At 32.5% G+C, this 27,663-nt stretch overlaps 3 protein-coding genes, 2 long non-coding RNA genes and 1 other non-coding gene across 7 annotated transcripts; 4 read left to right on the plus strand and 2 right to left on the minus strand.

The window, feature by feature from the left end:
* Positions 1 to 1,279: 1,279 nt before the first annotated feature.
* LOC102662406 (uncharacterized) lies at positions 1,280 to 5,054 on the plus strand. 2 transcript variants are annotated; one of them, XR_413017.4, is made up of 2 exons: positions 1,280 to 4,370; positions 4,494 to 5,054. It is a non-coding gene; the product is annotated as an uncharacterized lncRNA (long non-coding RNA). The 2 variants fall into 2 exon arrangements; XR_413018.4 differs by having other exon boundaries at positions 1,280 to 4,320.
* Positions 3,549 to 3,634, plus strand: LOC113000956 (small nucleolar RNA SNORD34). Its single transcript, XR_003266262.1, has one exon. It is a non-coding gene; the product is annotated as a small nucleolar RNA SNORD34 (small nucleolar RNA).
* Positions 5,055 to 7,729: 2,675 nt separating the features above from the next.
* On the plus strand, positions 7,730 to 8,976 carry MYB76 (MYB transcription factor MYB76). The gene is given in 3 exon segments (NM_001248832.1): positions 7,730 to 7,895; positions 8,035 to 8,164; positions 8,326 to 8,976. Coding segments are annotated over 3 exon segments (783 nt in total). The 5' UTR covers positions 7,730 to 7,747; the 3' UTR covers positions 8,831 to 8,976.
* Positions 8,977 to 9,771: 795 nt separating this feature from the next.
* On the plus strand, positions 9,772 to 10,990 carry LOC102665411 (probable pectinesterase 53). The gene is made up of 3 exons (XM_006575710.1): positions 9,772 to 10,013; positions 10,575 to 10,739; positions 10,840 to 10,990. Exons 1-3 carry the CDS (start codon positions 9,772 to 9,774, stop codon positions 10,988 to 10,990), a joined length of 558 nt encoding a protein of 185 aa, XP_006575773.1.
* A 4,542-nt stretch (positions 10,991 to 15,532) lies between these two features.
* Positions 15,533 to 17,264, minus strand: LOC121173645 (uncharacterized). Its single transcript, XR_005888903.1, has 2 exons — positions 16,988 to 17,264; positions 15,533 to 16,239 (listed from the first exon to the last, which is right to left on the minus strand). It is a non-coding gene; the product is annotated as an uncharacterized lncRNA (long non-coding RNA).
* A 354-nt stretch (positions 17,265 to 17,618) lies between these two features.
* GA2OX1 (gibberellin 2-beta-dioxygenase 1) lies at positions 17,619 to 22,059 on the minus strand. Its single transcript, XM_003518649.5, has 3 exons — positions 21,452 to 22,059; positions 18,598 to 19,003; positions 17,619 to 18,180 (listed from the first exon to the last, which is right to left on the minus strand). The coding sequence occupies exons 1-3, from the start codon at positions 21,835 to 21,837 to the stop codon at positions 17,902 to 17,904; spliced, it is 1,071 nt and encodes a 356-aa protein (XP_003518697.1). The 5' UTR covers positions 21,838 to 22,059; the 3' UTR covers positions 17,619 to 17,901.
* Positions 22,060 to 27,663: the final 5,604 nt, after the last annotated feature.

The following is a 27,663-nucleotide window of genomic DNA, read 5'->3' on the forward strand; positions in this document are numbered from 1 at the left end:
AGAAGAATTAAGCGGTTGATAGGTTAAAGTGTCAAACGGATGTCAAATCCTTTTAGAAGTCGCTACATGACATTCTTCATTATCTCTAGAAACATGATATGGTGCATTATCTTGTGTATGTAAATTTGTTCCTGTTCATGCTATCGTGGCTATTTTTCTTTGATGGCGGGTAAAATCTTGTTTATTAAGAACATCCAACTAACTTCTTTAATGATACAAGTAAATGGTTTTGTTTTAAGTGTCCCGGATATTCCCTATTAACACTTTACCTTCTTATGGGTACTTGACTGACTAGAGGAAAAACACCAATTTTTCTTAAAAATGTCTCATTACCTTCATCATCAAATCAGGGCCTAGCCACATTAGAGTGTCTTCTCTATGGAAATAAAAAACGAAAATGAAAATTTTGCACAATAGACCTTGGACTTTAAAGAAGTAGATATTCCTATATTGTAATTGTTCACTTTGAAAGGCATGTAGGGTGTTGTTTTATCCTGGAGTCTATAGCAACATTAAGTAACTGACACATCGCTGTATATATGATCGATTATCATCTTACATTTAGATTGAAACTTGAATTGAACCAACAATTAATTTTAACAACATATATTCTTTCTTTATGACTTGTAACTTGTTTTTCAGGGACATTGAACGGTAAATTCTTGTTAAATATTTTGATTTGGATTGATTGTTCTATTCCATAGCATGTAAAAAAATTATCAATTAAGAAAGAAAAAAAAAAGAGAACAGAAAAGTTTTCTATATGTTTCTCACTTTACTTTTTCTTTTCTTTTTGTTTCTTCTAAATATATTAATATGACTTGCATAATAAAATATATTTTTCAGAATTAAGTGCCAATTTTAGTACACTCACGACAATCATCTTATTATCACTTAAAAACAGCAAAGATAGGAGGTATATCTAACTTGAGTTATGATTCGTTCAAAATGATAAGCTGATAGCTCCAAACTCTATAGTTATCCACTTAGGCTGGCTGGTGACTTACACAAAGTAATAGGATTTATTCATGTAAACTACACGAAATCAGATTGCACGAACAATGGTAAGGTACATACAAAGACATTTCTGATGTTTAAGTCAATAAGAACTCCACACATAACCTAAAAGTTATAAACGCGTATCTATCCTTTTTTTTAGATACCAAAACGCATATCTATCCTACTGACATTAGTTTTTTTTTTATCAGCAAAAAAAATAAACGACAAAAGCATGGATGATTACAATATGAGTCCTATCAAACAGAGGCCAGGCCGCCCCACATGTATACTCTTTACCATCGTATAGATTTATAGACATAAGCTTATAAAACTACCCAACATAGTTCATGAACCTTAATATATACCACTGTGACCACTGGCCAGAGCATATGGTAAGATACATATAGTAATATATCCTACTGACATTAGTAGTTACTAGTATTTATAAGAATAATCGTAGGTTGGATTTCTACACTCAAGACCCATGATCTTTATAGAGACATTGTATATATGCTGTTTTGGATTAGTAAATGGTAATTTAGTCCAGGATGTTATTTGACCAAAGTCAACACTTCAAGGAAAGAGCTTTGGATCACAATTGGGCCTAGGCCTAATACATAACAAATTAACAAGTTAAGAGATAATAAAAAAGAAGGAAAATAAAAAATATTTGATCGTGTGATAAGGAAAAAAAAAAGAAAAAAAGAAATATAGGAAATGTAGAATTTATGGATATATAAATATCATATTGTTGTATCACTTGACACTTTCCTCTTTGTCATCTTATGTAATTTGAATCACACCTTGTGTTTTTCATGAATAATGTGTTGGATTAAGATTTTAATTAATATCAACTGTGAAGAAGCATGGCTGAAAATCTTCGCAGTGAAAACTGTCATTTTTCGGTTCAAAGTTCAAACCAACCTGCATCATGCACGTTATCCAGCAGCTGAAATTGGCATCAGCACACGTAACACGATATGTACTTTGTTTTGTGGGCCAGTTTATCAAAGTGGGAATAATTTTTTTTTTCGAAAGTAAGAATGAGTATCCAATCATTTATAAGACAAAATTAGACATATTTTTCTATATATAAGAAAGAAGAGATTAAATAACACCCACATAACTCACACCAAGTGTATAAATTATCGTTAAATATCAATAACTTTGAAACCAATACAATAATTTGATTGAAACTTCCAATGTCAAAATCCTGATCAACCTCTAAATAAGAGAATATATTACCTGAAACCGATTAGTCTGAATAATCAACTTTAGAGACTGGCAATCAAGTGAAAGAAAAATAATAAAAAAGACAAAATGCGCATTACTTAACAGGGGGTAAGAGAGAAAAGTAAAAAGCTAGTCCAAATATATTTCTAATACGTTAAAATTAGTGAGATTAATACCTGTGCCCAACCCTTGAAAACGCTTACACGCTCAAGATGCAAGCAAGAAAAGTTATCCAAGCTTCAGTTCAAGTGGTGGGGTGGCGGTGTTATTCCTTTAATTTGTAGACATATTTCATATAATAATATTCAAGCTATCACAGCCACACAATAGAAGTTGAAAATGGGTCTATATGCAATCACTGAAAGAGAGAAAGAGGTACTTGAAGAAGACGAGACCGTAAGCGAGAACGATCGAGATCGAGGATGGAGATTGAAATTTTAGGGCATTTAGAAACTTAAATAGCACATTCCAAATTTTATTTAATTTATCTAGCGCAAATCTGTGTTTTTTCCTGTTATATATCATTTATTACATCTATTTTTTTTTTTTATATTTTCTTGTTATTAATCATAAGTACCTCCCCTTTACATTCTAATATACCTTAATTTGAAGTAGACATTTATCATGCCTCTAAATTTTAAATACAACACTAGCATTAATAATAAATTACTAAAGCTTGATTTTAGGTTCAAATATATGAAAAAAAATATTTATTAAGAAGATCAGTTCCTTAAATAAATCTCAACATCTTCAAAGATTATTTCTTAATTTTCAGCAGAGGAATATCCCATATTAAAAAAATACTTTTTATAATCATAAAATTAAGCTATAAGTTTTATTAATTTTAAATTTTTCGTGCTAGGCAAGCAAGTTGAAAAGGACATGGCTGCTGCTAAAAAGCTCAATAATACCTATTTCGTTTGAAAAGGACATGGCTGCTGCTAAAAAGCTCAATAATACCTATTTCGTTTGAAAAGTACACGAGGCTGCCCCAAGGGGGAGTCATTTAGTTGATTAATATTTTGCTTGTCAATCAAGTGAAGAGAGGACTCGTATTCTTCTGTTCTTCCCCAGCTGACTTCAACATTACTTGTTATAAAATCAGAGTTGTTGAATGCAACTTCATTTGCAGCTCGCTGATGAGTGATGTCTGTATATATTTTCGTTCTTCAATTACCTACTATTTTCAACGAGTTTACGTACGCTCATGATCACTCAAAGGGAAGCCTTGTTCTCTCTCTCTCTCTCTTTTGGAAGATTACTTTGTGTGTCAATCGATCACCCATTTGAATTATGTTAATATATTTTATCGTGGGTGAGACCAGTGATGTATTGAGATATTGCCGACATTGTCTGATTATCTTATTTTAGATAATGACGTGTTCAAATCTCTGAGGTCTGCTAACACCTTTCCTTTCGTTTTCGTACCATCATGATTTATCATTTGCCCATGTCATTTATTTACTATAATAAAAGTTACTTTTGGCTTGCTTTGTCTCGTGTTTTTCTTGAAGTATCTTTTTTCTATTATTCATCAATAATTTCACCTGTTAATTGTTAGGCGGTGATTCATGATTCATGGACACTGTTATTTGCCTTATATATCCTTTTTCAACATTGATTATATTCTTCTCTGTTTATCACATTTATACTTTTGTCACTTTCTCTCCCTAGACGTAAATATTGAATGGTCCATCGTCCATGCAACATTTTTCTTAATAGTTTTTTTTTTAATTTTAGAAAATGGTTGCTAAATATATTTTTTTACTTAAAATATTTCTTGAGCACTTGACTATTTGAATTTTGAAATTTCGTTCAAATGAGATGATCAATTTCTTTTCGTGTCATCACCATCCGTTTTTACGGGTTTTGCCACTGTGTATCCTAGCTTGTCCGATGTTAGATACCCTGTCTCATATGATTTTGTTCTCTAATTCACTCTTCTTTTTCTGGTTTTCTCTCTTGCATTAATTTTTGTTTCGTCGATTCACTTTTTTTTTTCTTATCCTTTTTGCCAGGGATGCTGTCATGCATCTAAGGTAGAGCTTTTGCCTTTCTTCAACCAACTCCTCTCCCATAGTTGTCATTGTACGTTGCACTCCTTTATCTCCCATAGTTGTCACTGTTGCACTCTTTAGGTGATTTTTTTTTTTTTTTTAGTTTCTGAATATTTTGCTAATGCTTTGCGTGGATACTATTGCATAAGTTTGTGCGAATTTCTATGTTGATTACCGTTGATATTCTTTTTTGTTTTCTCTTAGGTTGTTCTGCACTGCTGCTTTCTATTTCTTTAGCAGATTTGAAGTTTGGAGACAGAGAGGTGACCTTGACAAAGAGTTGGTATTGCTTCTTTAAGATAAGCCCCATGCTTTTGCAGCTTTGCTTCTATACAAAATTATTGGATAACATTTCCATTAATCTGTCTGAAATGAAAGTAGAATATTGTACAGGGGAGGCAAGATGTGTGTGAAGTACATGCTAAAGGAGTTAGGTAAATGTGAATGTTACTGATTCTGATATTACAAATGCTAATCTGAGAAATGTTATACAGAGGGGTAGGATACATAGAAAGTCGCGCACAAGGCTGATTCAGTGTGGATGGGAGAGGGTATTTTAGGTAGTAACTGCTGTGAAGGAATACTGTGGATGGATCACACAAAAAACATACTTTGTAGGACCAATGCCGGGAGCACATTCAGCGGGTTCTCTGGTTTATGCAGGGGATCAATCAATTTTTTTCATACTTGTTTTGTTCTTATCTTCTGGTTTACTGATATCAGTGCTTTGTTTTGAATCACATTAATGATGACCAATGTTTTGTTTATTTGGTTATGTACATGGGTTGGGGTACCCTCCTTGTACCCCCATCAATATATTTTGTCCTTACATAACATCTACATTAATACCAAATTAGGTTTAGTATGCCATTATGTTTTTTTGTCCTTAATTGTTTTTTTGAATTTAACTTTTTGCCCCTAAATAAAAAATTAAACGGTCTTATTTATTATATTTATTCTTAGTTAACATTTTTGGTCATGTGTTATTAAATATCACTACTAATTAATTAATGATATATCGGTTATTATGAGTTGTCACGTTATTATTAATCTAACGTGACATACACATATGAAAAAAAATTTAAAAATGTTTTCCGTTTTTCATCTTTCCATAAAATTTATTTTAGTTTGTTAACATTTTTTTTATTGAGGTTAGTCCTTTAACATTTTACAAAATTCCCTTATAATTTCTGAAGAATTTTTTAATTAATCTTAGTCTCTTAACTTAAATTGTTCATCAAATTTTCAATCCCTTCTATCAAATATAATTGACAGTCACATGAATGCTTATATGTGCTACTAGTTTGATGAAATTTTAGTTAAAGACATTTTCTAGCCGTTTTAGGGTGTTATAAAATTTTTTGCAATATAAAATTAAAACCGCTAGAAAAAGGATTTAAAATTTTGAGGAAAAAAACTGAGAGCATCTCCAATGCAGGCTTCTTTCTAGGTGTTTAATGGGAAGAAATCGTTTCTTAATTTTTTTTGCATTGGAACAGATTGACGTGGCAAAGTGTATTCCTTCATGACTGAGAATCGTTTCTTATATAAGAAACCATACCTAACAATTAAAAAAATAATTTTCTAACACATAACAACTATCTAAACAATAAAAAATTGATTTTCTCAGCTTCAACATGAGGGAAAATAAAACTGTCAAGGGAAGAACATGGAACATATATACTCGTTGAACAACCACAATAAATCTCAAAAATCATAAAATTTGAAAAAAAAAAGATTTAAATCCAGATTTAAGCAAAACAGTAAAGAAAAAAAAAAGGGAAAACCAAACGCAGTCAAGGTGAAGGCATACGCACCATGACAGAGACGAGACAATGGCCGGAGACGCGACATGCAATCGTAATGGAGACATCAAATGCGACCATGGCCGAAGACGAGACCATGGCCGGAGGTGTTGCGGTGGTGACGAATGTGGCCATGGAGGAGAGGAAGAAGATAGAGAGGAGGAGAGGGGGAAGCTTCTCGAGAAAAGAAGAAGAGATGTGCTGGAGACAGAGAGATTATCAAGAAAAGAAGAAAACTAGTAGGTAGTTTTTTAGGTAATGAGGTGAGACGATCTGGACCGTTCATCTTATTAATGAGGATGAATCTGAACCATTGAACAAATGAGGTAATTAATGAAGAAGGATTTTGACCGTTGATGAAAATGTTACCGTTGCTATTGACAGTTGGTCTGAAACTAATATCGTTGAAGTGTAGAAATGAACGTTCTATGGAAATGTTTTCACTTTCTATTCATAATTATGTTTTTTATTTCAATGTCATTGTATTTAAATATATATTATTATGTAAAAATGTATTTTTTTAGTGTTACATATTTCCTTTGAATGTTATGTAATTTTTAATTTTTAATTTATATTTTATATTTTCTTTCATTTATTCATATTTATTATTTGTATACATAAAAACTGAAAAATGAATTAATTATTTTATTGGAATAATAATTAAATTATAATAAAATAATTTAAATGTTTGGATTTCTTACGATTTTTTTATGATTTATTGCATTGGAATAAAATTCTATATAAGTTTTTTATGAGTGATATGATATTGTGGGAATCATAAAAAGATAATTAAGAAACCCATATAAAAAACTTGAGTGAGAGATGCTATGAGAAAGAAATGTAATAAGCAAAACTAACAATCAACTTATTAAATGAGTTAGAAGATCAGGCAGAACTAATTAGAGAGGGCTGGTAGATTGAATTATATATCCTAGCCTACTATTTTTTTGTGAATTAAGCAAATTTACCTGATATGTTTAACTTTTTTTTATTTATTTATAGGAATTAAACTTAAATATTAAAAATTTATAATAATTTATAAACGTTACAAAATCAATTAAGTTAGGCTCCTTTATATGTATTGAACATATACATTTTGCCACCAGGAAGAGAAGGTAAAATTTATTCAAATATTATTAACTTGCAACATTTAAATTTAATTGACTTGCATGATTACCAACTTAAAAATGCAACGTGTTAATAAAAAAATTAACGAAGATTACTGTTTAAAACACGAACAGATAGAGAAGAACTATTTGGATTTTGGAATCAAAATGCTGACCGAGTGTTAAAACGCACCGACTCTTTGAGCCCACGAAAAAGAATTGTTATTATTTGGTTAACTTGTTTCTGTTGGCGTGTGAAAAGTCAAAGGATCTCAAGTCGTCAAAATCAAAAACATAAAACATACCAAGAAAAAAACAATTCAGCGTTCTGCAAGACTGCAACTATTGGGGAATCTTTCGCAGCCTCCCACTAAATCTTTTGAAAAAATATTGAATCCTCAAAGTGCCGATCCTCCTAAATCCAATGTTTGCTCTTTTTAGCCCTTCTCTCCCTATATATTTTTTCACAAGCACCTCTTTCAATTCTCTCCGTTTCACTAGCTCTTATTCCAAAGCAAAAGAAGAAGAAAGGGCAAATTAGTATAATATGGAGACCATGAATGTTCAGGTGATGAGAAGCTTATCAGATATGGTAATTAAAAAAGGACCATGGACTGAGGAAGAAGATTCTGTTCTGATCAACTATGTCAACGTCCACGGCGAAGGCCACTGGAACTCCCTCGCTCGCTCTTCAGGTAATTAAATTAAGCATTCATGCATATATCACTTCTTATATATCATGTAGAAAATAATCGGGACCATAATAATTAATTTCTGGTACCTTGATTACCACGAATCGTGGCTTATTTATGTGTTTGATTATTTGACATGCAGGTTTAAAGCGAACGGGCAAAAGCTGCAGACTAAGATGGTTCAACTACTTGCGCCCAAATGTTCGACGTGGGAACATCACCCTTCAAGAACAGCTCTTGATTCTCGAACTCCATTCCCACTGGGGCAATCGGTACGTATATTATTAAGTATCGCTCCATGATTGTGATTTGGGCCCTCTGCCATCTCAATTGAGACAGGATCGGCCACAATTTATCTACAGTTTACTGTAGTCATGGAAGTTGATAAAAACTAATTAATATAATATGTTGTGCTATTATTTATTAATTGAAGGTGGGCCAAAATAGCAGAACAACTGCCAGGGAGAACAGACAATGAGATAAAGAACTATTGGAGGACTCGAGTGGTGAAGCAGGCTAAGCAACTCAAATGTCATGTAAACAGCAAACAGTTCAGGGACGCCTTGCGTTTCGTTTGGATGCCGCGCCTTATGGAGCAGATTCAGGCTTCTTCTTCTTCCTATGGCCTTGATCAAACCACGTTGTGCAACACTCAAACCCACAGAGACAACTCAATGGTTTCATCGTACTCATCAGAGGTTGATCTTCAGCCTCCTTCTCTTTCTGATACAAGTATAACTTCATCATCTTACAATTTAATTGGTGATGGAGGCCTGTCAACGGAAAGTGCAGAAAAGGGGTCCATATACTCTCTTTGGCAGCATTGGGACTACTCTGACATACAAGCATTTGAGCCATGCAATGGTTTTGGTGATGCAGACTTGTGGACCGATGAAAACATGTGGTTCTTGCAGCAGCATCTTGCTGATGAATTATGATCCAGTTTTGCAATTTACACTAGGCTTTGCAATTAACAAGTTCAACGATATATCGCTAATTAAACTACTGAATGTCATTATTTGAGTGATGATTGATTGTTTGTAATTGTCCTACATGATACATTAATTTTCTTATGAAATAAGATACTTGTAGTTGAATAGTACATTTCTCTAAGAACATGTAGGAACTCAATTTAAGTTGACCCTCTGTTTAGTGTCCGTTATTGTTATATACAATATAAGAACATTCATTAATTTTAATTTTGCTCGAATGACAGATTTCAACTGAAGTTTTTCAATGAGATCCATTTTATCTTTCTACTGACACAGTAACTCTCATTCTAATTTTGATTTATTTTTAAGAGCCAACTTAAAGAATTCCATTGGAAATGTTCTAACACCCTTTAATAAAAGAATAGGGTTTGCTTTTACGGAAACAAATAAAAAAATATATTCAGGACATCGAAACTATGTAGCAAAGAAGTATGATGATGATCCTCTAGAAACAAATTAAGTAGCAAACTATATATGCGTTGTAGTTTGCGTTGTAATCCTCTAGAAACAGATGAGAAGAAGAAAAACGTGATGGAATTTTGAAATTAGTTAACATATTAGGAAGACTGGGATCACTGGATCAGTAGTAGTATATTGGTTTAAATTCAATGGGTATCTCATTGGAAGCACTAAGTGCCGCAACCTTTGAAAAACAAAACCTTTTTCATTCTTATGTTATTCGAGCCTTGAATCGTTCTCACGTAATTGGGCGGTCAACTAAATATATTGTTTCTTTTTCTTTGCCCTTGGATGTCTCTTGTTGTAGAGTTTTATTGTCACACAGGACCTCATATCAAAACAGCACTGTTTTATTTTCGTTGTTTTCATACCAGGTTTCACTTGACGGAGAACAAAATAAATCCATGAATGTTATATCTCTATATGTAATGAAACAAAGAATAATTTTGTGGGAAGAGGATGCTAAATCATTGTGTGCTAAAACAGAACAGTGCTCCGCATGTGGTTGGAAGGAGGGGGGAACAAGCCGTGGCGCTTCGCATGATCGCATCTCAGGAACCAAAGCTGGTTTCTATGGAACTCAAGACACTCTCTATGATCACAAAGGCCTTCATTACTTCAACAACTGCTCTATTCAAGGTTCTGTTCTTTTCATCTTCGGTTCCGCCAGGTCCCTTTACGAGGTCTTCTTTCGTTTCCTACCTTTTTTTTTCTTCTTTTTCGTGTCTGGACTTGACCAAGGTCCAAACATGCCGTTTTTTAGCACAACAATATAGCCCAATATCCCTTTTATGGCTGCAGATGGGCTTCTTCTGCCCCAATTGAACTTAATGATATTTTTTTTTTCTTGAGAAATAATTAGTAATACATTCTTTTAATTCACTTTTTTTTATAAAAAAAAACACATATTCTTTGGTATTAGAGTTTAATGATTATATACAATTAGTGTTAAATATTTTATATTATCAATCAATTAAAAAAAATAATTATTAATATCAGTAATTCTTAAAATGTCAACAAACTTATTTTTTCTTATTATTTTGAGTACCTGAAGTCTATTGAACAAATAGTAAAAATATGCTAAAAGTAGTGTATTAGGCAATGTGTCGGTGTTACACCATTACTCTTCTATTCTCATACTAGCATCAACTTTGGTGGGTTAATTTACCATTGGTAAGTTTTATATTCAATTGACAAGCAGAATTGCTATCTAAATTCCACAACCAAGAAGGTGGCTTCCATCACTGCTCAAAAACTGCATAGCAACAGGTAGTGGGCAGATTTATCTTGGAAGAGCATGGGGAGATTATTCCAGAGTTATTTTCTCATACACCTACATGGACAACATAGTTCTCCCCAAAGGATGGAGTGATTGGGGTGACCAAAAGCGTGACTCGTTAGTTCAATATTGCACCACACTTGGAATCCTACGTTTTCTCTACACAAATTACGCAACGAAGGGTTAATTTTGTGTTTAATTGGTTTGTGTGTTTCAGGAGAGTATATTATGGAGAATACAAGTGTAGTGGGCCAGGAGCTAACTTGGCTGGAAGTGTGCCATGGGCACGGGTACTGACGGATGAAGAGGCCAAGCCTTTTATTGGAATGCAATTCATTGAACGGGACACTTGGCTTGCTAGCCCCTAAACAGCCTAAAATTATTAGGTGATCATTATCATTAATAATCGCGCCAGACCTAAACAACCCTAGTACTTCATTAATAACAAGCAACATGGTGAAAATGAAAGATTGAGACTTGAAATTATGTTATAAATTTAATATGTATTTATAAACTAATAATACCCTGTTTCTGAATTTTCATCATTGCCAGATAATTTACAAATGATGTCTTCCATTGCTCTAATTAACTACTTGAAAATAAGAGCACCACATTCATTCATGTATGTCGCACCACCAAGTCTTGTTGCTTAATGTTTAATACTGTTTTTTATGCGAGAAAAGACCAATGTTAGCACAATGAAAAACCACGCGTGCGCAACGCTAAACCAGCTTTATACCCATCAATGTACGGAAAAGAAAAGCATCAATTTTTATCTTCAAGCTTGTGAGATATGGATTGACAACATGATGTAGCAGGAGTAACCAAAAAACACAAACATGATGTAGCAGGACAAGACAGGGAACAGAATTTTAAGGCCAAATACAACACTCAGCTAATTTCCAGTGTTTGGTCTCCTCTTTGTGATCAATGAAGAAACTCCAGAAGCCATCAAGGTTGTCCATGCCTGTGGATGCTTTCCCTGGTTTCTTCACCACAATAATGGGAGTCAAGTCTTTTGTCTCTTTTTCTTTCCACATTGGACTCTGTGGCACTAGATCATGGTGACAGCATATTATCAAGGCTTCTAGTAATAGCAAGATTGAAGCCATTATTAGTAGACTAGAGATGGGACATTTGATTGGAAGGCTTTGCTAGGAATAGATGAGAAATATCATATATATATATAAAGTTCTGCCCTTCACCCTTACATGTTTTTAATATCAAAATTTGAAGGGAAACCTTCTTTCTTTTGGAGAAATAAAAAATCTGGATTGCTTATGAAATTAAACAATCTTAAATATCACATTTAAGTCAGGTCTTCAACACGGTTTTTTCATTTTCTTGCCAAATTATGACGATACAAGTAAAATGTAATAATGGATTTGGGTCGTCCAAACCAGATATTTATATAAAATTGTTAGTTGATTCGTGTTTGGTGTATAAAAATGGAAAATTCAAGAGCAGTTTATCCATTGTTAGTTAATGCCTTAAGAAATGCTTTGAACACTAAACTGTTCCATCCAAGTTTTGTTGGTGAGTTTGCCATCTAAGCCTTTTCAGGCATGTCTTAGAGCGTTGAACGGCCTAAATAGAAAAATATTATAAACTATGGGCGAGCTTCTTGCATGATCTTGCTGAACTACCACCAAAAAACTTCCCACAAACACTTGGCTTGTGATTAATGGCATAGAGTAAGATTTTCTTTTTCTCACGTCGACAGCATTTGCCGGAAATTTAAGTTTAACAACTTTGAAAATTATTTGTTATCGTGAAAAAATGGACATTAGCAAAAAGAAACATAAATGATTATCGCCATCATCCCCACTGAGTTGTTACCCGTGCTACATTTTTCTTTTATAAATTTCTTTTGTACTACTTCAAAGATCATGGCAATAATTGCATGAAAAAATTACTGTCTACCAACCATATGCAATTTGGGAAGTGAATCTACCCAAGATAGTATAGAGAAAACCTTCTTTCGGGTCAGTGTCTAGCTACACCTACCATTTTGGTTAATTCAAGCATGCATCGTAAAGGGTTGATGGAACAACTGTAACTTAATTCTTTGTCAAATTAGTCGGTAAGACCGAATTAAACAAGCAAAACTTTACTATCAAGAAGGGAAGGCCTCCTTTCTTTTTGTTTAATTTACAATTGGTGTCTGCTTGTGATTCGTGTGGCTAGAACTGGAAGTGTTTGCATCATATGGAATATAACTCTTCAACCAATAAAAAAAATGATCGAATGACAATGACACTAAAACCATTTTGCGAACTTTAGTCACTACCAGTAAAGCTGAAATGTTGGTAAATGTGATTTTCCTAAGTAAATCATCTGCCTAGTCAAATTAATCTTATTGTAGTTGTGACACCTTTTATCCCATACATATATGTATTAATAAAAGGAAAAGAAATCATAATTAATTAAATATTTTAAAACACATTTAAATAAAATCTTTTCAACAGGGTAAAAGGCTCACATTTATTTTCTTCTAGATCATATTCAAATTTGTCCAAATAAATAATAAAGTCATCTCGGCTCAGACAAGGCCGCCTAAGACTTCATAGAATTAATATAAAAACCTATACATCAATGTCATATCATATCAGAAAATTGTGTTCCGACATCCTTGAGCACAAGGTTCTTTAAAGCAATTCACCTAGTCATCCGCTTTCCCGAACACAAAGTTCAAGATGATCACAGAATCCAAATACAAACAACACACAAAGAGTAAATTATCACATTCCTAACTAATAGAGAAACAAGACAACTAGATATACATATCGTATAAATGAGATACAACTTAAACCTAACTCATGTAATTCCACCACTTTGTCATTTAAAATTCACTTTTCAATCATCAATCACATTACCCATGAATCACACACTCCGATCAAGACATAATAACACATCAATTTCATAATAAACAATTAGCAAGTGTATGCAACTGTTATGTTAAGACTCAAGCCTATATGCAATGTGGTACCGTGTAAGTGAAAAATCACCCTGGGGCACTTAGGAGTTATAGGACTATATAACAAGACACACCATAACATGGGTATGTTAGGTTATCCTCACTAAGTAAAATCATAGGGAGACCAATCAGGGTCACGCTGTTTTGCGAGAATGCTCCAGCCATGTGGGATCGGTACAAGCTTAAAGGAACACTCAAACCAGGTGTATTTATCTCAAGACCTATACTCCGAAGAGTTCGTCAGGGTCTCTCCCTCCTGATTCAGGTTCAACCCCTAAAATAATATTTTACATGACATGAATATTACGTAAGAACTATTGTTATTTAAAAAACAGTTTTTATCTGTTAAAAATAATTAAGAGGTAATTATTGAGATCTATATAAAGAAATATAAAAAATGAAATAATTTGTGGAAATCATTTAAGTTTTTAAAGAATTACAAATTTAAAATGGAAGGTTGCTAAAATTCTTAAAACTGATGTCACATAGTAAGACTTATCCAAAAAGTAAAATATAAAATTAATGTAAAACATAAAAATATTAAATTGCAAAAGATTATTCATATTTAAAAGTATAAATGAATCACAGCAAATATAATAAAATGCTAAATTGTATCTAATTATTATGGGTTTTTTTTTTTTGCTGAATATCTAATTATCATGGTATTTCAATATATCTTAGTATAAAAATTCGAAAAGTTAAAAAAAATAAGTATGAACTACAGATAAAAGAATATAAAGTATTATGAGATATTTGACATATAAATATAGACATGTATTACAATTACGACATGACACAACTAGTACTTAAAAAGGATGCGTGCTTCCTTCCTAGCCAATATCTCAAAGTGCCAGTTAATTATACAGGAGGGTTGGCTGAAAGTACTACTTGATAGGAAACAAGAATTTGGTCCAAGCCAGAGGTGTACCAAGACGTAAAGACCAAAGACTATGTTTAATCAAATTTTCACATTAAGATGAAGAAAAAGTAGTTAAAAGTTACTTTTGTGATCCTTGTTTTTTAATTGTGTGAATGCGAATCCAAACTTCCTATAAAAGCATCTCAACAAGTAATCTGAAGAAAGAAAAAAAATAACAAACAACAATAATAACAACCAACCAACCCCAAGATAGAAATGTAAAGACCTTAATTTCCAGCAAGAACATTTGGCTCCGGTCCAGAATTCTCATGTGACCACAAGAAGGGTGCAGAACCGAAGAGAGTCCCACTTCCAATACAGACCAATAGAGCTAGCTAGCTACAATAGCAACGAATCGGACCCCACCCCCGCCAAATAAACCACGTTAAAGTCAATCTGGTTCGATGCAGCAAATGAAAAGACTATTACAACTGGTCTTGGTGGGTGCAACTGTCCGTGATCATTCATAACTGTGATCTTGTCCTCTCTGCTTGTCATCTACCAAGAACCGACCTCCGCCTGAGAAGATATAGCTCAAGCTTTGCCACTTATATATATATATATATATATATATATTATCAACAAATGTTAGGTTGTTAGAAATAGGACTTGAACTCGTGATCTGTTTTCTAACAGATTCCCTCATTTTTCAAAGTACTACAATATATGTATGTCATGACTCATGACTGGGCCCGTTGCAGCTAGCTCCTACATTATTTGCTGACTGCAGTATAGGTCTAGTGATCCCTAATTCAACTAGTCTGTTTCCCAAGTTTCAAATTTTACATGTAATTCGATGGTTTCATATCTCAATACCATTTGTTTTTATTAACTTTCAACTAGATTTTTGGGGCAATTATCCAGTATCCCCTAGCAAAAAAATCAGAGACAAATCACTCGAGGATATTGAGATTCTGTTAGAAAACAGAATAGGTTGTAGGATTGAACATAAATAGCTGAAGGACCCAACAGAAATGTGGTAGAACGAAACTAGCAACCACACACATACAAAGATGGAGCAAAAACTGATTTGTTGTATTTCAGTTATGCATCATATTTAAAGTGTTACAATGAGAGTTTAAATACAAAAGCTATAAAAGTTTCCTAGTGGGCAGAGCAGAAAGCAATCAAATGGCTACCAAGGCTACAAGCAATTTGATTGTATCATGTCTTGCCATTAGAGCAAATTTGTAAAAAAAAATCAACACCATGTTGCTAAAATTAACCTTTTACCACCAATCTAACTTTTTTTTCCCACAAAACCATCAAAATTAAGTTTTGTTATATAAACTCACAGAACACTAATTATTACCTTTTGATTATCACTGTTTACCAATTGCCAAATGTTTGGTTTTCTCTATCATATTGATATTCTCTTGTATGAAACTTCTCCATCATTCTATTTCAGCAACTTCAACATTCATTCAGTTGTAGCTAAATTGAATCTAGCATAGATGTCATTTAAGGTTTTGGTACCTTTCATTAGAATAATGTCACTATCATACTTTTCTCCATCTCAGTAGTTTTGCTCTTACAAATTGTCTTCTCTAGGCAGTCCCTTTCTTAAGCCTTCAACTTAACATTTCTCCCAATTCTGTTTTGATAGCTCACCAAATTTCACATATTTGCTGACAAGGATTCTTTTAGTGTCTAATTCGTGGTCATAAGAAAACTTGCAAAGCAAACAACCTTGATCATCTCTCAAGGATCTCTGATTTTTACTGGACAAAAGGTTGATTTAAGAATAAAAACATATTGCAAGTAGAAATAGAAATCAATTCAATAAAAATGACCAATCCATTTGTTCAACATCCAAATTCTTGATTCAATTCTATTTTGACCTTGAATTTAACCAATTAAGCATCAATAATTTCAATAGAATACCCACTGAATTAAGCAACCATAATTTAATTAATTTAGGTTTGACAGTCAAGTGCCTTCTAAGTCACCAGACCAATTTCTAAATTGATTATTCTTTTATCAAGTAAATGATTAAGCATCAAAGACCCTATCAATCTCAATTTGAATATGAAAAATCATGCATCACAGTCCCTGATCAAGAATACAAACCCAAATTTAGATGATGATGCATCAACCCATAAGAATTCACAATCAAGATTTAAAGAAAATGAGAAATATCGATAGAGAGATGATATAAAATAAGAATTGAAAAGAAGTTTAAAATCAAACCTCAAAGAAAACGAAAACAACAAAAGGGTAATAAAGTAAGAGAAAGCCGAGAGTGATGAAAACCCTAGTGAGAAATAAAGCACAAATCAAACTGTAAAGGATCTCTTATCAAATGTCCTAAAAATAGGTTTAAATAGAGGCTAGCAAGGATAAATTAAGACCTTAGTTTGAAATTGGAGCTCATTAGTGTTTTAGTAAGAGCTCAAATACAAAAGCTATAAAATCCCCTTAAGTAGAGCAAAAAGCAATTAGACTAATGTGCAAAATTAAACATCATACCAGACCATTGTTAATGGAAAACTTCAACTAGTTGTGAGACTCTAAGTGTCATTTGAAACCTGTTAAATTAATTGTCAAGGGAGAAAATTCAGAAGTTTCATCTCAAGTACGGGGAGCTGTGGCTTTTTGATTGTTCAAGAGCCAGTTATGTATAGTAGACAGAAAGATCTGGTTTCTGCTCTCCGTCAAAATTAAGTTGACTTTCAAATTCAAGTAGCTGGCTTTCTTTTCTTTGTCAGTGTCAACAAAGACCAAAATATCAGTCTCCAGTTGCATCATAGATTGACTTTCATAATTTTAAATGCAAGACTAAACATGCTAGCATGTTATACTTATTCAACAAAAAAGATTCCAACTTTTTCAACACAAATCAAGTGACCAAACACCAATTAATCATTATTTTTTAATAAGCGTTAAGGGGGGAACTTGTTAAAAAACCATGTTGAAACTTTTAAAATGGTGCTAAAAATTACTCTACCTGAACTCCTTTAAACATTGTGAAACTTTGGGGGGGTAATAAATACAAATGGAAGCTAGTATTTTGTAAAACTTTACGCATTTTTAGATCCTGTGGCTCTGTAGCATGATGGCCTTGAGCTAATGACTTTGCTTAAAATAAATATATAAATGATGGTGCTGCGGAATTCATATTAGGTCATCATTCGCTACGTCAAAATACCCTTGTATAGGAATTCAAAGGTTGCCTATATTTTACAACAGTACCAACTATGGGTAGAATATTTTTCCCCCTAATGTAAGTCACTAATGGCGACCTTATCAAACTATAAAGGCTATAAAGCAAGAGAAAGATTTAAATAAAGAAAAAAGGGCTGTGAAACACTTCAACTATTGACTAACATAACAATAAATTAGGTGGTGGAAGAATATCAACAATGAATAATGCGATCTAAGTGTCAGGGAGAAGCAGGTGCGAGATGGGTATCTTGTTGTCGTTGGATCTTGAAGAGGTCAAGGCGAGCGTCTCCCAATCTTAGAGAGTATGCTGCTTGCTTGTATTGGGCCCACGTAAAGGGCTTATAGAGACTTGGATTGTGGGGTGTCACCATCATTGGCAGTGGAGTGATCCACCTATTCAGCGGTGGTGCTGCAAAGTACATCATTGACATTCTGGCCTTTGTTGTGTTCGTCAACACCCTGTGTCTCACGCTTGCAAACCTTCCATTTGTCAAAACCTTTACAAACATATCAAACAATTTGTTACTAGCTAGGAAAATGATGTTCATGAAATTTTTAAAAAAAGCATAGTGAAAAGTCTCATCCAATCACTTGGGTAAGAATTATTATGCCTAAGGCATGTCTATTGTGGGGGAATAGATTCAATTAATTTTGTAACATTAACCAAATTATATTTAGGGGATACTTAAAATTTTTGAAAAACTTTTCTGAATTTTCTTAGTTTCAGGTACATTAAATTAAATGTGAGTGGAACACACTTTTTGTGACCAGGAGGACTTTTACTGGTACATATCACTAGAGAAATGGGAACAAAATGTGAAAATGACATGATGCTGAATTAATTGAAAGAAATGTGAAGTTGATTAATGGTAATCGGGGTTGTGAGTGTGATATTGAGTTGATTAGAAACCAACCTGCAAGGCATCGCCAACCATAACGAAGAATTCATTGGGGTCAGGGGGGACAGGGATCCACAAGCCATCGTGGGTGGAAATCTGAAGGCCATCAACGTTGTTGGACCGCATGATGGTCAAGATCTGAGGGTCAGAATGCTCTCCAAAGCCAATGTTGTTGTTGTTGTTGTTGTTATTATTTTGGCTCTGGATTTGACGTGCCTCAACTTTGGACGTGTCCCAATTCTTGGTGCCCTTTAGGCTCACGGGAGGGTATTGATTGATCCTTAGAAGTGAGTCACTATGAACGTCTCTGATGAGCTTGCTGAGTGAGAATTTGTCTTGGACCCACAAACCCTCCGCCACCAGATCAAGAAGCTCACATGTTAGTTCCTTAGCTGCTTCTATGTAATCATTCACGACACAACTGCAGTTGGCCAGAAATAACGGTCATCACTCACGGTATTAATTCATTTGTATCGTGTAATTTTTCGCACCACTCCATTTGTAGGTTAAAAAGATACCTTTAATACACTGAAACAAACGTCTTTTCCTATGTTACCAAATACTAGCAGGCAAAGACACATGCATGGAGCGTCATATGATGCACAACATTACTTTTCGTTTTTAAGTAGAAAAAAAAAAATTCTCCTTTCTGTATTAATTCTTGATTTGATTGTGAGTTGTTGGTTTCTATGTGACTGTGTTAGCCCAATATTTGGTCCATTTCCTTGTAGTGAAATGAGGATACATGGTCACTGGCTTAGTATGTACATGCTAGGAAAAGTAGGCAACGTGGCTCTACTATATGAAGAAAGACCAATACTAGTCATAGCACAAATAACAGAAGTTGTTACATGATTTTGCTGTGCTAAACGAAGGTTATAACCACATGTTGTATTTGTAGCCTTTTCGGGTCATTCACAATTCTGCCTAGCTAAAAGATAAAAAATTTTAAGCCAAAGTTATGCGCGTGATTTTGTTACAGAATATAAGTTTTAAGTGCTTGCTACCTATACTATGTCAAAAAAAAGGTACCTGCTACCTATACAATGCGGCCAAGTAGATCCCATTGTCAAATAAAAGTAGTACGTGTGTGTTTGGAATGATTTTGGATAGTGCAAAATCAGGTTATAATTTTAGATAGATAGTTATATGTTTAGTTCTATACTATTAAGTTGAAAAAAATTTAAATAATTTTTATATTAAATAAAAAAGTATACAAATTTTTACAAGGTTACTTTAAAAATAAAAACATTTAAGAATAAATATTTTACTTCACAAGTAATTTTGAATAAAGTCAATTTTGTAAAATCACTGCCAAGTAATGACTTATCGTAAACCCAATATATAACGTGATTGTCGTGTTATTATTACGATGGTTCTATGTGTTGGGCCCACCACCCATAGAAAGGTGCTCCATAAAACTAAAACAGTTCTACTGCAGCTAATTTGCCATCCAATTTAAACAAGAAAAATGACACAATACACGCTCATTTCTGGATAAAGGAGGCGGAAAAGAAGAAAGAGAGGAAGAAAAAACCTAAAAAAATGTGATAATTAAAGTGATATGCTCGAAAGAGAAGGAGATGAAATATTATACAGGTATATGAATATAATTTTGTGTAAAAAAATTGTTACTAATTTTAATGCTAAAGATGCTGCTTGATGAATCATTATAAAAAATACATAAAAATACACGATAATTCTTATATAGTATCATGGTATTTTAAAATGTGTACAATGTATTTTAAATGTTAAAATCAGAGAATTCAACTACACATCAACCCGGGTTTGTACTCCCAAGAAAAAATATTTATTAGGGTTGTTTGGCACAGCCATTTTTGTGCACGTGTTGCTTATACCTTTTCAACTCAAATATTCATATTTAATGGATAGAAAATTCATAAACTAAGCTGGCATAATTGTTGGTATTTTACTTTATTGATTATACACGGAAAGTGGTAGACAGAGCCTATTAAACTATATGTATAATTAACTAAAAGAAACCAAGATGATGATCAATATGCATAAAAGCCTAGATGGATCCGTCCCCTGAACGATCACAATGGTCTCCACAACTAATGAAAATGTGTAGAAGTCTTTACCAAATACCTAGTAGCCAAATCAACCACAAAAAACAGCTACATAAATGCACTGATTCGAAAATGGTAAGGTGAGGCAAAATGATCAGCTTTCTTTTAGGAATCAAAATGAGCTTGTTAAAATGTTAAATATTGAAGAAATTGTCAAATTATGTAGCATTCACAATTTCCAATATAAAGGCAAGATGTCCCTGTTAAGCACCAATGATATTATACAAGTTTCCTAAACAACCTTTTTTTTCATCATTCATTTGTTACAATAAATGTGCTTGTTTTGATTCATTCCAATTAAATTAATCCTGTGAAATGTTATCTCAATATGGAAATATATACAGCTATCAAATATATCACCAAAAAAGAAAAATGAAAGTTATATCAATTTCGTCAGGGTTACAGACTCAAGCACCTACCAGCCTGCTTGGCTCTTAAGAAACACAAACAGATAAGGGCTTGTTCCCTACCCTACATCCCCCCCGGGCTCTACCTCTCTCTCTCACACACACACATGCCAATATACAGCAATTATTATATAATTAATATTCCAAACAGTAAAGCTTTAAAAACGATGTTATTTTCTTATCAATACGAATCATCCAACTCAGGTATTAGAAAATTTATAACATTTCATGCTACTTAAACGGTTACTATTTTCACCACGTATTAATTATGATATGAAAGATGTGACGCAAATATGGAATCTGTTATGTGTTGAAAGTTGTTAAGAAAAGAAAGGAAATAGTAGAAGAGTAGTACAATTAATGAGTGAGTACCTGAACTTAGTAGGGTCTTTTGCTATGGTTTTGGATCTCTCAGATATAGAAAGAGGATTGGTATGAAGGAGGAGATACTCGAGGTGACCCATATCACCATTGGGGCCAATATTTCTGCAGCCATAGCCAAAAGGATTGGCAGGGCCAGCTTGGCGCTTCTCCGAGGAGGTTTTGGAGAAAAACTCCTTTCCCTCCTCTTCCAATCTTGCAATAACCTCCTTTGGCACACTGTGATTCACCACCTTGAAGAAACCGTATTCCTCACATGCTTTCACCACTAGTTCTGCCAACTTCGATCTTTCCAGGGAAAGGTCTATCGTCGGAACTCCCATGGCCTTTGTTTTCTTGGTTCTTACCATCATGGATGTTGGACAAGGGGCAACCATTGCTATATCGAAGAAATATATGTGTGTGTATATATATATATATATATATTGATCGATACAGAAAATTATCTCAAATGAATGGCTAGCTTGTAGAAATAATATAACATGAGACTCAGGAGAGGGGTGTAGATTTTTGGAAAAGTAGCATCATATATCATCTATATATACTTGACATATAAGGGATGGGAAGGGGAGAGAGAATGAAGAGAAGGAAAAAGGGTCATGTTTAAATTTTAACATTTTTTATTAAAATCAATTAAACTATTACGTGCAGGACCGAGATGGGGTATGATGATTAATTAAGTAAAAAAACAATTATATATAGAGAGAAATGATATTTTATATATTACAATAAGAAATGGATATATTAAATCCTATGTTTATTTAAGGTGGCGTGGACTTTGTAGACAAGACAGTCCAAGGTGGGTGAAAAAAGCAAAACGAATTCAAACGGAAGAAGGAATTATAAACTTTGTGTGCATGAATTGATAGAAGAAATTTGTCAAGTCCCAACCAAATCCTCCTATCCTATAGCCTCTTCGATAGTCTACAGTAATTAAGACGGAATCTAAAGCGGAGTAACTAACTAATCAGAATTAATGTAATTAAACAAGAATGTTCAGCAAGTCATTAATTAGGTGGATTAATTTATAGAAGACCTCAGATTTCTACTGTTATACTGTCACATTTATTTTATTTTATATTTTTGAGTAAGATTTTAAGGTAGGAAGTGACAACAATAGGTTTAGGTGAAAGAAAAATTAGGGACTTGGGAGCCAACAGGTAGCGGCTGTTTGCTGCCTTAATTGGACTTGGCTGCTACCAAAACTTTTCAGAACCGCGTGGTCTAAAAGGTGCTCTTGGCTACTCTACATATGTTAGATACGAGTTACGCGCATATGTTTGACTCAGCCACTGAAAGCTTGTAGTACTTTACAGCACTGGGGTCTTTTTTATTAAAATAAAAATATAGACCCGCGAATTCGTGTCATTTCTTTTATTGACCTTTTGTTTTAATTTTTCAACTTGTAGTATTATATGTAATTCTCTCTCTCTCTCTCTCTATGTATATAAAAGCATATGATGAAAAAATTATAGTTAGAAAGGAAAATCTTATTGAAGATAGTTACTTAGGTTTTATTACAAATTTGTTATTGACAAATATTTTATACCAATAATTTGGTAAAAAAAATTATCTTACTAGGGACACAGGTTTAATATCAAATTTTTCTTGTAGATTGATATATTAATTATTATAGTAGGATGTAGCAGTAACATTGTAACTGGTCAAAGTTCGCATGATGATGTTGGGTGGTGTTGAGAAACTAAAAACGGAGAATCTACTCTTTCTCTAATTTGCAGAAGACATTGTCGGGTATCGTTATTCTCTCAGGCGGTTTTTGTTGAAACATGTTCCACTATGGTTCAATGTGAAACCATTTTTAGTTGAGAGAAGTAGAAGGTTAATTATTGATTTCAACAAGTATATCATACAAACTTTAAACATATAGCAGGTGTTGCCCAGGCAGTGTTGGCCGTGGGAGGTTCAAGTTTATTTTCTTTATTGATATTTAATTTTTATATGGAGAAGGTGGTGGCTTGTCAGATTTGGACCATGTTCCCCCACACTGTTTTTCCGAACAAATGTTAATGGTCAAGCTTTTACATAAAGTGTATTTTTAAACAACTTTTAAACCAAGTTAGTATGAAGCTAGAGGAGTGAGAGTACTGAGTACGTATATAAGGTCCTCTTTTTAACATTTTTTTAGTGGTTAAAAAATACTATAATTTTTTATGCGGTAAAAAATATTAAAATTTTAACATTGTTTGATGTATTCATGAAATAGGATGTGCGTTTACCTCCAAAAACACGTGAGAGAATCAAGAAAGAATTCTTATACCATTCAAATACACATCTACGTCTTAGTTAAAATATATTTTTTCTTCTTGTAAATATTAAAATATTTGAAATTTATTCTTATAAAATTTTAAAAATATTTTTTATCCTTACAAAATATAAATATGTGATATTTTGATAAAATTGAATTTAGGAGATTCAATTTTAAATATCAATGTTAGTAATAAGGATCTGATAATGATAGATAGAATTGAATTTCTCAAATTTAACTCTAAATCAAATTTATATTTTATTATGACAAAAAATATACTCAAAATTTCACTTGGATGAACTCTGAACATTTCGTTATTTATAAAATAAAAAATATATTTTAACCTATATTTAAGGATAGTCTTAAAAAAAAACTAACAAAAATATAATAGTGTTGAATAATTACTCTCTCAATCCCAAAAATACAAAATAGTAATTTCAAGGTGAATGACTTTTGTTGACAATTAATTAATTTGTTACTTAAAGTAAAATTATTAACTACTATCATCATAACAAATAAATTCAATATATTAATTTTTTTAATTTTACTTCATTAAATGAAAGCAATCAATCTGTAGCCATTTCTCTCTTTTTTTTCTTTTAGTTTTTTTCTTCTTCTTTCAGAAAGCAAGCTCATGTTTTTAATAAGTAATTGCACCTCATTCTGTTTCATTGATGCAAATAACAACCCGTGGATTTATTATACACTGCATCATTAATTATATTTTTCTCGAGGATATATTATAAAGTCACTGATTTTTTTTTAATTTTATAAATACTCGTTCTTCTGCCACTATTTCCCTTACTCTCACATTTTTTTAATAACTTATTTATTTATTTATTCAGCACTACATTTTTATAGAACCAAACATGAAAATATAGTTGTATTAATTAAGAATATAAATATAGCTTTTTTATCCATAATAAACAAGTACATGAATTAAGGTTAACACATTATATTTAACCAACTAAATTAGACATTCTTGATAGAATAAACATAACTTATTAATTATATGCAAACTTGAATTTGTAGAAAATATAATTTTATCAAATAACAAGTTACTGATAAGTTAATTATAAATATTTCATTTCATTTTTTTCATTGAGATTATCCCTGTATCATATTTATACTTTATAGTAAATGTATGTGTGCGTGTGGGGTGGGGGTGGGGCAGGAGACAAGTACATCAGCGATTTCATATAATTATGAACCGCCCTTCTAAGGTCAAGGAGTATAGTGTTTAGTGTTGAAATATTCAACAGTTGCCAAGTGGCACCTTTTAGAGACGGATGTTCCCACAGGGTGGCCCATTCAAAAAGTGCCATAATCAATATTTAATCTTTTCTCCAGCAAGAATCAAGATCATATATTCATATATAGTCGCCAATGGTAATACTAATTCTGGGTTTTGAACCGATTCACAGGCATTGCCCACTTAATTTTGTATTTGTTATGTTTTATTTGATGGAACAGTGTTGATAATATAATATCATATCTTTACTATAAAAAAATAAAATCATATCTCTTTCATTCATTCGGATAGTCAATATGAAAAAAGTTAATTTGTACCATCTCAATTCATATATTAATAACCTAACACCTCAAACAAGAAATCCACTCATAATATTCATGCAAGAAATGAAGGCAACATGTTAGTGTTTATGTCTCAATAAGTTAGTTTAAAAGATTGTATTTACAAAACAACAATATATATATATATATATATATATATATATATATATATATATATATATATATATATACTATGAAATTGTAATGTATATATAAATATGCAGTATATTATAATTAATACTATTCAATTAGTTGTTTTGTTAAGCCAATAATATACAATGGGTAATGAGACTATTGATTGATATTACGCATTTTATTCGTAACTTTTTAATCCAATTTTCTTAAAAAATTTACTAAATAGACCCAATAAATAACCTCATAAGACTCATAAAAAAAGTTAACCTCATAAGTCATAACCTCACATTCATCACCCTAACATCTTTTTATATTTAATAAAAATACACACACCGGCCCGCAAAAAAAAATAAAAAAATTAAGCACATGATTCATCACATGCTCTAATTAAACATTTCCTCTAATGCGGACCACAGAAAAAGAACACGCTTAATAAGGTCGATCGATTGACACTAGCACCCTCATCTCCCTTGAAGATGCTATTAGAATCAAGACTTTTTGCCCAGTACAATTGTTTTCCCGTATCACGAGATTTGAGTGAAATGATATACTACATGCATGTTTATGGTTCACCTCAATGCTGACCAAAGTCAAATTCAAATTGATAAAAATGATCAAAACAATTTGAAATATGCCTCTCATACACAAGCAATACAAAGAAAGAAGAAAAACTTTGATTAAATTTTTGGCATTAGTCACCTGATGAGTGATTAAGGGCAGCAACAAATAATATATAAATGAAACAAGGCAATGATTCAGCGTAAGTTACGGGAGGAGGTGTATTACATTATATAAATTAATGTATAAGGTTGATAAAGACGAGGTGTTTGACTCCTGAATGGTTTACTCTTGGGTCCCTTTGGACCTCTGACCTTCCCCGGCCACCCCCAAGAATTGGTTTTTTAAGAAATTAAATAATTTAAAAATTGAGGAATATGCTGCAGGTTGACGTGAATTACTCTGCTACTTGCAATGGTAGGTAGAATCTACTAATAATGGCCATCAAGTGGGTGGCATTTTGATGATGATAACGACGATGACACAATCATATATATTACCCTACTATATTCTTAAGGCAATTAGTTAATTAATTACGAAAATGGTTTATTATCTAGCCATTAAATAATGAAGAACATGTTATCTAGCCGAAACTATTGGGACAAAAACGACTTTTTCGTCTTCAATCATATTTTTATATTTGCAACCCGGTTGCAGTTGCAGTTGGTAGTGGCCTCCACCCTTATCTGGTCGCTACCATGCTCCTACTGAGTATTTAATTTTGGTCCTCTTGTATTATTTTCTGGGTTTATATGTCATCTGGGGTGGGACTCAAGCCTCTCTTTTTTTAAAAACAAAAAATATCTGATTTCAACTCAGTCATTTGGATTTCCCAAGATGCTTACCAAGAAAAATGCAGTAAAATAAGTACATAAATTAATTCACATAAAATTATTCTAGTGATATTGAGTTAGAATTTTAGATAAATATTTGGTTGACTATAATAATCTTATTTAATACAATTAGAATTGTTTTTTTTTTGTAAGAAACAATATATGTGTTTTTTATAAAATAAAATATAAATTATTTTCTCAGTGTCATTAATTAGAAATTCTCATTGTATAAATCTATTATTTTAAAAATTATATATAATCTAACATAATTTCTGATTATTTGAGCATGTAAAATTTTTAATGCATATAAATTAAATTCTAAATATGTAGGATAACTATACAGGTGAAATCGTGTCCTCTTTACGGATTTATAATCTTTTACATATTGCAACTTTGTCTTATAAACATTCTTTTAATAATTTTAAGAAACAGGAATAATAATGCAATGAGAAATTAACTTTTACAGATAAAATGTCATTTTTTTTCTATTTTCTCGAACTAATAATCCTAATATATTAATTAGTCTCTTAGATATTCAACATAATTAAGGAAGAGTAGTTCTTTTGGCTTAAGTTTTTGTTCTTCACATGAATTTGGGTTTGTACCTTGAATGAGTGCATGGGGGATTGTTAGCCTTGATTCAGATTTCGGTCGAGAAGTTATTATTATTATACTAATAAAATTTCTTCCGGCAGAAAAAGATAAGAGAGTTTAATAAAATCTTGCACTTTCTAATGATTACGTATCATGCATGGCAAGTCTCGCAATACTAATTCATTTTGTCAATTATTAGCTTATAAAATATGTATATATTTCACTTCCCACCTCCGTCCTGCCGA

The sequence above is a fragment of the Glycine max genome, chromosome 2 (genome assembly GCF_000004515.6).
Source record: "Glycine max cultivar Williams 82 chromosome 2, Glycine_max_v4.0, whole genome shotgun sequence".
NCBI classification, from domain to species: Eukaryota; Viridiplantae; Streptophyta; class Magnoliopsida; order Fabales; family Fabaceae; genus Glycine; species Glycine max.